This window comes from Scomber scombrus, chromosome 11, assembly GCF_963691925.1.
Source record: "Scomber scombrus chromosome 11, fScoSco1.1, whole genome shotgun sequence".
Taxonomy (NCBI): domain Eukaryota; kingdom Metazoa; phylum Chordata; class Actinopteri; order Scombriformes; family Scombridae; genus Scomber; species Scomber scombrus.
The window spans coordinates 3,922,299-3,934,798 of NC_084980.1; the positions used below are offsets into that span (position 1 = coordinate 3,922,299).

The window sequence follows — 12,500 nt, forward strand, 5'->3', positions numbered from 1 at the left end:
TACAAATCCACCATGAACACAATCAATTGACATGTCTTGGTTTAAATGAATCTTCATAATGTAGACTAGCAGTGCATAAAGTATCCAATTGGTTCAAATAGTGTAGACTAAAAGATACAATGATGCATATTCTGAAAGGATTTTATTGTGGCTGTTCTTCTAATCACTGATTTTGGATTATAAACCACAAATTATGATATAAAATTACAATCCTGGGTGTAACAGGGAGGATAACAGAGGACTCTAATGTGTGCTAATCGTAACATTTTCCCCATTGTGTTCCAATTACATTCTCAGCATGTAAATGGCATAAGAGTTCAATTACAATGTAATTATGCTGAGAGTGACCCAGGCTGCATTTTTCCCCATCTAGATCCCTTTGATATGGTTCAGGTTACAATAGTTAAGCGTATCCATGCTGTGGGTGAAGTTAAGGTGATACAATCTATTCATAAGAAAATGTAAAACTAGTCATTTTTAAACTGCTTTAAGTGTCACGGAATCATTTTAAAAACGAATCGGTCATTGAAGTCAAGGTGACCTCTACGCGCTGCAGGTGCAAGAATGTTTCACAAGTATTTTATCTCGGGGATTAACACTTTTAACAGGACGAGACTAATCCATGGCCTTGTAATGTTGCACACATGACTGAATCCATGTGGCTGTGGTTTTCAAAAGAATGACACTTTCCCAGAAAAACTGGCCACCGCTAAAGAAAGATGGGAGTGAAATTGGAAACAGCACATTGGTCATTCCATTGATTGCAAGTATTGTAGCACAGGTTTCTTATCCTAGCTGGTCTGTGGTGCTTTAGACTGTGTATTTTTTTAGTACATTATGGTGAATATGAATTATGGTCAATATGAACAGGAGGAATGATTACAGCAAGAAAAAACATGTTTTAATGTTCATCGATCACCTGATTGTTGATTTAAGACAGACTCGAAAAAATGGTGAACCCATCCTTTAAATGGATAGATTTGAACATAAATGTTGCCTACTGCAGCTTTAAAGGTCAATAGAGTTGTTGATTTGTGGAATATACAGCACTCACAAGATGTTTGGGGGACTGATTGGAGTAGTAAGCCCTATTCTTTTCTAGAGAGTATGCTAATATGCCACATTAACATGTTTAACCCTCACATACTGTTCAGGTCAAGTTTGACCCATTTTGACATTTGACAGCTGTAAAAACACCCCAAATGTTCTTTTACTCAGAAATTTGATGACTTTTCCCAAAAATGCACGAAAATGAAAATATTTCAAATGTTTTTTGTCCGAATTTGACCCGTACCTATTGCCATGTGTTTTAGTGAAATGAATAGTTCATAGTTTTTTATAAGATAGTAGTTATGAGGATTTCTTTTTATGATGTAGCAGTGAAGACTGATGGCTCTAACGGTTATACAATAAACCCCACACTTCCATAAAGTTATAAAATACATTTCCATCATTATTGCTATGTTATATTTTCATGTCTTAGGTAAAATAGGACATGATATTGTGTGATAGGAGATGTTTAGTGGTGTAAAAGCTAAAAAAATACACTCTCTCTGCTCTCTGAAACATGAATCAAGGTTTAATCACACATTTATTGATCAGTCAGATCGATTATCGATGCTTTCTAAACACATCTGTGGTTCCAAATTTGGTATAGACACGTTTATGAGGGGAACATACTGCAAGGGTGTAGAATATGAAGAGTATGTGAGGGTTAACAGTGTAGATTAAAAGCATAAAAAGTCATGTTATGCAGCCCTAATATGACCTCATGTTATTATGTAACAAGCCTTGTGCTGTAGCGGTAGATAAGTCGGCACGTGTACAGATGGTGCAATAGATTTAATGGATAATGGAGTGAGCAGCAGGTGATAACTTAAAGAAAACACTCTGAGTGAAACCTGATAATTAGGAATTGGATATGAAAACATGATGGGAAATGGGAAATTTGGGGCGGTTAAATTCAAATTGATGATGATAGTACATTTTAAATAATGTATTTGATACAGTTGTTTTCTCCAGATAAACATGCGATTATATATTAACATGTTCGGGACTGTAAATCAATACCTTGACTCAAAACCAAAACAATGAGAGAGAATCACGGAGAGTCTTGCTGATTTAATCAGATAGTTTTTTAAGGTGAGATAACAGATATCTTCATTTCCGCTGTTTCGGATTCGTCGGACAGCACGTTGACCTGGCAGCTCCTCGTTATCTTATCGCCTCGACCCCAAACAAACAAACTTCCTAGAATGTTCCCTGTGTTTCAGTGTTTTCTTTGCAGATCAGTGTGTGTGTGTGTGTGTGTATGTGTGTGTGCATGTGTGTGTGATAACATTGGTTCACAAAGCAACTACGAATTGGTTCCTTTGCTATTTATAATTCATATTTCTAAAGATTCTATATAAGAACATATGTAATTATATGTAAAAACAAACCCTATGAAATGTTACATTCATATTTCATGAAAAGATGATTATTGACAAGTCTTGACAAAATATTAAAGTGAAATCAATTTTACTGTGTTGATCTTTCTCAATACATTTTTTTGACAGAGCATCCTGGCTCTGAATCCCAGAGTGAAGACTCATGCCCAGATTATGTCGACGGCAAGCAAGAAGAAAGAAAAGAAACACTGGAAGAGAAACCCTGAGAAGAACTGTGATGTGAGGGATACCATTCAAATACACACAAAACTTAAGCTTAGATTTAATGTGGCTTTAGTCTAGCCAGAGAATTTGTTTAATATTTTCCTCTTTGCTACACCATTCATTTCTCTCAATCCTCCTCTCTCTTCCAGTTTGACCCACTCTTTCTTTCTTTCAGTCCTGCGTGAAGTTAGAGAACAACTTTGAGGACATCAAACATACCACGCTGAGCGAGCGTGGAGCTCTACGAGAAGCACTGAGGTTAGCGTGAATGATTTGAGTTTTTTTTTTTTTTTTTTTACACAAATACCAGTTTAAACGGACTTAAACCAGCGGTGTAGAGTACATTTAGTCATCTACTGTATTTAAGCACAATTTGAGGTATTTGTACTTTACTGTAGTATTTCCATGTGATGCTTCTTTCTACATCTCAGAGGGAAATATTGTACTTTCTACTCCACTACATTTATTAGTTTTAGTTACTTTTCAGGTGAAGATTTGACACAATGGATAATATAACAAGCTTTTAAAATACAACACATTGTTAAAGATGAAACCAGTGGTTTCTTATTAAAAGCATTGTGTAGTCAGGCTCACATTTCAGATGTCTATGAGTTGTTAACAGCTCCACCAAATACTGATTTTTACCTCTAAACTTCTCACATGGTTTCATTTCAGTAAATGTTCAAATGATCCAAAATTTCAACAAAAATCAAAGATTAAAGAAAAAATCCAAAAACTGAAAACACATTTGTGTATCACAACTTAGTTTTTTCTTCTTTCCTCTTCCATTAATCATCTCACCACCCCTCACATTTATCTGCTGACCCTTTGGAGGGGCCCCACCCCTAGGTTGGGAACCACTGGACTAAACTAGCTAACTGTATATAAAGTAGAGTAAACTAACTCCACCTCCAGCAGCTACAACAGTAACATGCTGCTCTAACACTGATGCTTCACTATTAATAATCTAATGATGTCACATATAATAATATATCAGTCAGAGGACCAAACCACTACTTTTACTGTAATACTGCATACTACATCACTCATAATACTGCAGTACTTTTACTGTAATACTGCATACTACATCACTCATAATACTGCAGTACTTTTACTGTAATACTGCATACTACATCGCTCATAATACTGCACTACTTTTACTGTAATACTGCATACTACATCACTCATAATACTGCAGTACTTTTACTGTAATACTGCATACTACATTAAACTTATAATACTTATGGCTGACTGATTATGAAATCACATTTAATGTCTACCATGGTGCTGATTTCTTAGACCAAACTGATGCAACTTGATGAAACGGTCAAATAAAAGTAAAATCTGTGTTTAGGTGTCTAAAATGTGCTGATGCTCCCTGTCAGAAGAGCTGCCCGACTAACCTGGATATCAAGTCATTTATTACAAGTATCTCTAATAAGGTAATGTGACATACATACATACATTCATAAAATCATGCGGAAGATGTCTCACAAACAAAGAATGAAGACTACAGAAAATGATACATTGCAGTATTAATTGTCATGATCATACATATTTGTGTGTATCTATGTGTGTATATACCAGAACTACTATGGAGCAGCGCGGGTGATCCTATCTGACAACCCCCTGGGTCTGACCTGTGGAATGGTTTGTCCCACATCAGAGCTGTGTGTTGGGGGCTGCAACCTGTATGCCTCTGAGGAAGGACCCATTAACATTGGAGGGTTACAGCAGTTTGCTACTGAGGTACATTTGTACCATTGTCCAAAAAACTGTATAAAAACATATTGAACCATTTTTTTCAACTGTGTGAACTGTTGGAGTTCAAATAATAGTTCAACCATCATAACTCAAGATTACTGGATTTACTGCTTTCATCACAGAAACTTTGTTCCCAATCTTAAAATGTCTCATCTGCCTGTACTTGCTAGTTGTAGCCACAGTGGCCACTCTTTACTTAAGTCATGGTACATAGACCACGTTGTATTGAGAGGGTTTAGATACGAGTTATTTTATGAATACAGTCCATTAAAGATCTTGACAAACACAGTATTTTAATTGTATTTGTTTGTATGTGTCTTTTCTCAGGTATTCAGTAAGATGGGCATCCCACAAATCAGGAATCCTGAGCTCCCACCAGCCAATGAGATGCCAGAGTCTTACCATGCCCCGATTGCTTTGATTGGCTGTGGACCCGCATCAATCAGCTGTGCTTCCTTCCTGGCCCGACTTGGATATGATAATATCACCGTATTCGAGAAACAGAAGTACACCGGAGGGCTAAGGTATCAAATCATATATATCGTAGATCGTATCGTATCGTATCGTATTGTATCGTATCGTATCGTATCGTATCGTATCGTACCAAGTATCACAATAAATAAATGACAATAACAGCTATCAATTAAAAATATATTCTTGTTAAAAGCAAAATAAGTGGTATAAAATGGAAGATGTCGCAAGGTAATCTGACTAACTTCTACGAATGATCTAAATTCACAGTATTTTTTTTTACAATTGTTGCTGATAATAAGGAAGACCATGAAGTTGTTTCGTAAAGCAGGATAACCAATTGAGCCAGGCTTATTTCTGTAAGTCAGACTTATTTTCAGCAGATTCTATTTGATATAGGAGGTTTACGCAAAGTTTCACCTAAGTAACCATGGTAACATATTCCTCAAACCTGTTCCCGGTGAGATTAGTTTTCAGGCTTATCTTCACCTCAGACTGAACTAATATTAAAGTAAATCTGTCAGATGTCAGTGTTCTTGTTTGTTTTGTACTGTAATACTTTATTCTCTATGTAATATATTTGCTGCTGCGGTTTTGTCTTTACATCCCTGATTTCTTCCCTATGAATTAATGCGATCAGTGCTTGACGTCTGAGATTTGTGTTTTAAAGTCATGAAATAAACTCGACTTTGCGTGCTCACATTAGCTCCAAACTAGCTTAATGAAACAAAGCATCCTTCTATGTTAGATTATCAGAGCTGCAGGATTTCAGTGGTTTACTGATCACAAACAATCAACAAAATATGTATTCTTCAACGCAGCACATCAGAAATCCCACAGTTCCGGCTTCCCTTTGAGGTTGTCCAGTTTGAAATAAACTTGATGAAGGACCTGGGAGTCAAGGTATGATGTGTCTATAAATTAAAATACTGAAATAGATAAGGCTTAATCCTCTTGGTTGGAACATAAAATTATAGTTTACTGTACTGTATTTTTGGATATAAACACACACACAAGAAAATAAATGATAAAGATGATAAAGATAATGGAACGACAGTATTGGATATGTAGATTAACATAGAGTTCTAATGATTTGCTCCCTTGCACAGTCCTGTTTAAACTTGTTTGTGTGTATTTGTGTGTACACATTAGGTGGTTTGTGAAAAGGGTCTAGGCATTAATGGAATGTCTCTGACGTCTCTGAAACAAGAGGGATACAAGGCAGTCTTCATGGGGATTGGTGAGTGTCTCTCATCATTTAAAACAACAGTGATGCATATCATATGTCATATTTTATTTCCAATTTAACACTTTTCATTGCATTTAAATGTCTTCCTTTATTACCATGTGTTGCTTTTATATCCTGTATTGATGCTTTTTATGTTTTACGTAAAGCAATTATACACTATATAAATAAACTTGCCTTGCATACATATAAGAGCTTTCGATTACTGCATATGCATACTTTCATACAGTAAACATTTTAAACTTTTGGACTGCTCCTTTAACAATCATATACATTCACACTGTTTCACACCCTTTTTCTTCCAATGTGTGTGTGTGTGTGTGTGTGTGTGTGTGTGTGTGTGTGTGTGTGTGTGTGTGTGTGTGTGTGTGTGTGTGTGTGTGTGTGTGTGTGTGTGTGTGTGTGTGTGTGATATCAGGTCTCCCTCAGGCCAACAGAGCTAAAACCTTCCAGGGTTTAACCATGGATCAAGGCTTCTTCACTTCCAAAGACTTTCTACCCATGGTGGCCTCAGCCAGCAAGAAGGGTACAGTAGTGCACACATACACAGACACAAACATGCAAATCATACAAACACAGTTTTATGCTGGTGACATCAATTCAACCAACTCACATATGTAGGTACTAATGAGAAAATTTAAACGTGTGTGTGTGTTGGCTCAAATGTCAAAATCTCACATTACTCTATCTCCCTGCCTCACTCTGTCTAGGTATGTGTCAGTGTCGCAGTTCCCTGCCAGAGTTAAGAGGAGTGGTGATAGTTTTGGGAGCTGGAGACACTGCTTTCGACTGTGCCACCTCTGCTCTCCGCTGTGGAGCCAGGAGAGTCTTCGTCTGCTTCAGGAAGGGCTTCACCAACATCAGGGCTGTTCCTGAAGAGGTACAGTATAGATGAGAGATGGATCATTAACGGATACTGGCAGGTGGTTAAGTGAATGGATAAATGAATACATGTGTTGTCTATCAGATGGAGTTGGCTAAAGAAGAGCAGTGCGAGTTCTTGCCCTTCCTGTCCCCTCGTGAGGTCATCATGAAGAACGGACGCGTTGCCGGGTTACAGTTCTGTCGCACCGAGCAGAATGAGGAAGGTGACTGGCTGGAAGATGAGGACCAAATTGTCAGGTTGAAAGCCGATTACATCATCAGTGCTTTTGGTTCCATGCTCAGCAACCCACAAGGTAAATTAACTAGTCAGCTGACAAAAATGCAAACATTGTGATTTACTATATTTTTAAAGCTACTTTGATGCTACTGTATTTTTGGATGCAACCAGTTAGGTTGCAACTCTGTCTCCTAATTGGTAATCTAGTGGTAGGAAATGTAATGCTGGACGTATTATGTGGCCTGGTAAATAATAAGCAAATATGAATTAACATATCTGTCAAGTTGCAAAAATGATCACACAGAATGTATCAGTTACATTTCCACTGATATGTTACATGTATTTTAAAACACATAAATCTCACCATTGCATCAATTGTGCAAGTAAGACTTTGTATGTTGTGCTGTCTTTGCCTAATTCTATTGCACTCAGTAGTAATTACTCATTACTGCCCCCTGAAGCTAAACGGAGGAATCACCCACTGGTATTTCGATGGTTGGTGGGAATTACAATCATATAGGGTGTATTTCCCCCTAGCTGCCACAAGGGGCAACGATGAACCCATTCCACACAAATAAACATGAACAAGTGACACAAAAGTTAGATTCATGGCTTATCAAACATTATTTTTTGGTTTTACAATAGAAAATATATTTGGTTATTCGGCCCACCTCCATTAAAGAGCAGCAATCAGCCACTTCACAAAGCTTTTATATGGGAACCATCTAGGACTGTCTCCATATAGTGGATGAGGCAGTCCCAAACAAGACAAAAAGTGCAAGAGACACAATATGCTTATTAACATTTAACTGAAAACATGATCTGAAACTCCTAAACCTAACCACAGATAGATTTGTACATCCATCATCCACCCCTGTGACTATGGTGTGGTATATAAACCCATCCTTCAATCTTAAAAAGCCTCTGAACACAATCCAGTCTGTGATCACATTTGCCATTTAATATTATATAAAGATAATATCAAAAAGTCATCATTGCAGGCCAGGTTGACACAGCAGATTAGGCTTGTGATGGTATGTGCAATGACATGTATACTGCTGCCTTATAGCTCCTACATATTTTGTTTGTGTGTAGTGATTGAGGCCATGGCTCCTGTAAAGCTGACGCGCTGGGGTACTCCAGAGATTAACACAGACACCATGCAGACCAGTGAGCCCTGGGTGTTTGCAGGAGGAGACATCGCTGGATTGGCAAACACCTCAGTGGAATCAGTGAATGACGGCAAACAGGCCTCATGGCATATTCACACATACATGCAGGTAAATGTGAACCACTGAGATTATCTCTGCTTTATACTTTTGCCAAATCTTTAACATTCAGGACTCTTTTCTTAACATGCTGTAACTTTGAAAAACCTGCACTCTCATTCCCAGTTTGTGACTGAATTAACTGACAGACCTAACATAGTGTGCTCCATACCATTGTGTTAGGATGCTTTATCCCCTTTGCTATGGGAAGCTCTGTCTGTATACCTTACATATGTCACGGTGTCGTGCTGTGGTATGTTCATGTGCGGTAGGAACTACGACTTTTAAGACTTATCAGTTGGCAGAACATTTTTGGTACCAGATTATTCTCTAGACAGATCTAAGAATACATCACCCCAGGCCCCCCAGGCATAACTTCATAGAATGTAGTATCGATGATGTCCTCTCCCTTTCCTCTGCAGTCCCTGTATGGACATAAAGTGGACAAAGTTCCCAAGCTGCCGTTGTTCTACAGTGCTATAGACCAGGTGGACATCAGTGTCGAGGTTTGTGGAATTAAGTTTCCCAACCCATTCGGTTTGGCCTCTGCTCCTCCCACCACCAGCACAGCCATGATCAGAAGAGCTTTTGAACAAGGATGGGGCTTCGCTCTGACCAAGACGTTCGGACTGGATAAGGTACACACACACACACACACACACACACACACTCAAACTTGCTGTAAGGGGCCAATCAAGTCAGTAATTTGCACACAAATTATTATTTTTGACCCAAAAGTATTTTTTACAAAACCATTTGTGTCAAAACAACAGAGAACATGCAGGAAACTGGAGTTTTTCTGGGTCCAATTAATGCCAACTAAGCATTTTTAAAATTAAACTTTAAGAGATTAATAGTTCTAGTAACAGAAACAACAACAACAACTTACTATGGTGACCACTTTATATATCTATTTACCCACTTTAGGCATCCTGTGACAATTTGTGGTAGATTTATTATGAGTTTACTGTTACATGTACATACATTAGTATGACTGAGTATTACTGAGTATTGACCATGTGAAAAAAATACTATTTTTAGAGGGTTTTTATGAAGTCTAAGGTGTGAGTTTAGAAAAGGCGATCAGTTATTTACATCTGTTGTAAGCAATAGTTGTGAAACTCCAGTATATCTTTGGGAGAGCACATTACATCACCTAAATGTCCCTTTGTCTTTGTATCCCTGCAGGACCTGGTGACCAACGTGTCTCCTCGTATCGTGCGTGGCACCACCTCCGGTCACGTGTTCGGACCAGGTCAGGGCTCCTTCCTCAACATTGAGCTCATCAGTGAGAAAACAGCAGTCTACTGGTGTCAGTCCGTTGCAGAGCTGAAGAAGGACTTCCCCAACAATGTAAGTCTGTTGTCCCTAGTTTCTATTTCAAAGTAATATGCAGATTTATAGATCATTTATAGAATTGTTTGAATTGTCTAATCTAAAATGAATTCACCTGTTTTGATCAAATTGCCAGCTGTTGTGGACTTGCATTGCTTTTAAGAGGACAAGAAGATTAGAAAAATAACATTTCCCTATCTTTTTGTCAGGTGGTGATCTCTAGCATAATGTGTAGCTTCAACAAGGAGGACTGGACAGAACTGGCCACGATGGCTGAGGTGAGAGAAATGCCAACATAACCTTCACCCGTGGTATAATCACCATTTACACATACACAGATTACACCTGTGTTGTTTGGGAAGGTACAAATTAGAGAAATCTGTGTGTTTTAGAAATCAGGAGCAGATGCATTGGAACTGAACCTGTCCTGTCCTCACGGGATGGGAGAGAGAGGCATGGGACTGGCCTGTGGACAGGTACACACACACACACACACACACACACACACACACACACACTGTGACATACTGTCTATACACACAGATTAACTTGTTGTAAGCATACAGTATATATCGACATACTGTATACAATCTTTGACATCTTTCATTTCTCAAGCAGTTTAACATGCTAAATTCTTTGTGTATTGCCGATCATTAGGACCCAGAGTTGGTGCGAAACATCTGTCGTTGGGTGCGTGCCGCCGTTTCCATTCCATTCTTTGCCAAACTGACACCGAATGTTACCAACATTGTCGACATCGCCACGGCTGCACAAGAAGGTAAACGCATTTAACTAACCTCCCTCCTACTGCCTCCTCCATATCATTTCTGCAGCTGTATGTTATAACATCATATCACATTGCATAGTACAAATGATTTCAATTCGACAGCTTTTGTATATCATGAACATCTGTAGACATCCATACACATGTTGAATGTTGTTTTACAGGTGGAGCAGATGGGGTAACAGCCACCAACACAGTCTCAGGCATGATGGGACTGAAGGCCGACGGCTCGCCCTGGCCAGGTGTCGGAGCGGGCAAACGTACCACATATGGAGGGGTGTCCGGTGAGGTCACATTAAAAAACATACAATCATATACACAAACCCCTTTAGAAGTTGTGGATTCACAGAAGACAGATTGAAAAAAAGAGAATGGTCAAAATGAAAGCTGCAGAAGCCTGATTTTTAGTCTCCAATTTGGGTCAAACTCCAGACACATTGGATCCTATACTTATCCTACACCCATAATGCAACTTCATACAGTCTTTCAGTGTGGTCTCTCTGCCTGGTAAACAACAATACTTTTCAAACACCTCCAGTTATAAAGCCAGCTTGTTGGCCTGCAAAGCCCATATCAAACCAACAAAATGTAAATAGTGGAGTCCCTCTATTATCATGTTTTGACAGGTAGAGTAGATAGTGGCACATATAATCAATACAGAATGACAACAAAGTAACATACTTTCAGACACAACTCACGTTCCATGCTGAGTTTGAGCTGCTTCCCTCGGGCAGAAGTTATAAAGCACCCTATTGGAAACTTAACCGCTTCAATTACTCATTTGTGCCAACCGCAATTCGACTTATGAATGGTGCTAAGTGAGGCTGGGGGTTCGTGCAATGGTGTTTTTATCTTTTTATCTTTCCACTGGGATAAGTGCAATATGGGAGATATGCAATATACTATTTGGGGGGTACATGCAACGTGTGGTGTGTGCAATTATGTGGCGTGTGCAATATGTGGATGTTCTATGTGTGGTTTTTGTATTGTTTTTTGTGTTGGTGGTAATTTATTTATGTATCAGCTTGAGTCCAAGACAAATTCTCTCGAGGGGACAATAAATTGTATCGTATCGCATCGCATTGCATCGCATCGTACCGTATCGTATCGTATCGTATCGTATCGTATCGTATCGTACCATATCGTATCGTATCGTATTGTATCGTACCATATCGTATCGTATCGTATCGTACCATATCGTATCGTATCGTATTGTATCGTACCATATCGTATCGTATCGTATTGTATCGTACCATATCGTATCGTATCGTATTGTATCGTACCATATCGTATCATATCGTATCGTATTGTATCGTACCATATCGTATCATATCGTATCATATCGTATTGTATTGTACCATATCGTATCATATCGTATCGTATTGTATCGTACCATATCGTATCATATCGTATCATATCGTATCATATCGTATTGTATCGTACCATATCGTATCGTATTGTATTGTATTGTACCATATCGTATCATATCATATCGTATCGTATCGTACCATATCGTATCGTATCGTATCGTGTCGTATTGTATCGTAACGTGTCGTATTGTATCGTACCATATCGTGTCGTATCGTATCGAATCGTATTGTATCGTACCATATCGTATCATATCGTATCGCATCGTATCATATCGTATCGTATCGTATCGTATCGTATCGTATTGTATCGTACCACATCGTATCGTATCGCATTGTATCATATCGTATTGTATTGTATCGTAACATACTGTGCAAGCAAATTCACACACAGACACCCACTAGACAGATTTTTAGCAGTTGGATTTGTAGGTAACTTGAATGAATTAAAGTGACACCTAATGTGCACACTGAGCGAGTTCTTGGTGAGGCGCCGCTTCCAAGCACTT

The 12,500-nt window shown here is 38.5% G+C and overlaps 1 protein-coding gene across 2 annotated transcripts in view; it reads left to right on the plus strand.

Moving 5' to 3' along the window:
* Positions 1-12,500, plus strand: part of dpydb (dihydropyrimidine dehydrogenase b) — a 16,474-nt gene that overhangs the window by 206 nt on the left and 3,768 nt on the right. For both annotated transcript variants that reach the window (XR_009926954.1, XM_062428431.1), the window contains exons 2-18: positions 2,559-2,669; positions 2,830-2,912; positions 4,009-4,096; positions 4,242-4,403; positions 4,746-4,942; positions 5,711-5,792; positions 6,042-6,129; positions 6,554-6,661; positions 6,846-7,015; positions 7,103-7,313; positions 8,333-8,517; positions 8,928-9,143; positions 9,694-9,858; positions 10,050-10,118; positions 10,233-10,316; positions 10,498-10,618; positions 10,789-10,908. Coding sequence is in view for 1 of the 2 variants with exons in the window: in XM_062428431.1 (XP_062284415.1) it covers positions 2,559-2,669; positions 2,830-2,912; positions 4,009-4,096; positions 4,242-4,403; positions 4,746-4,942; positions 5,711-5,792; positions 6,042-6,129; positions 6,554-6,661; positions 6,846-7,015; positions 7,103-7,313; positions 8,333-8,517; positions 8,928-9,143; positions 9,694-9,858; positions 10,050-10,118; positions 10,233-10,316; positions 10,498-10,618; positions 10,789-10,908 (2,260 nt within the window). In the remaining variant the exon portion in view is untranslated. The remainder of the gene's footprint in view (positions 1-2,558; positions 2,670-2,829; positions 2,913-4,008; positions 4,097-4,241; positions 4,404-4,745; positions 4,943-5,710; positions 5,793-6,041; positions 6,130-6,553; positions 6,662-6,845; positions 7,016-7,102; positions 7,314-8,332; positions 8,518-8,927; positions 9,144-9,693; positions 9,859-10,049; positions 10,119-10,232; positions 10,317-10,497; positions 10,619-10,788; positions 10,909-12,500) is intronic.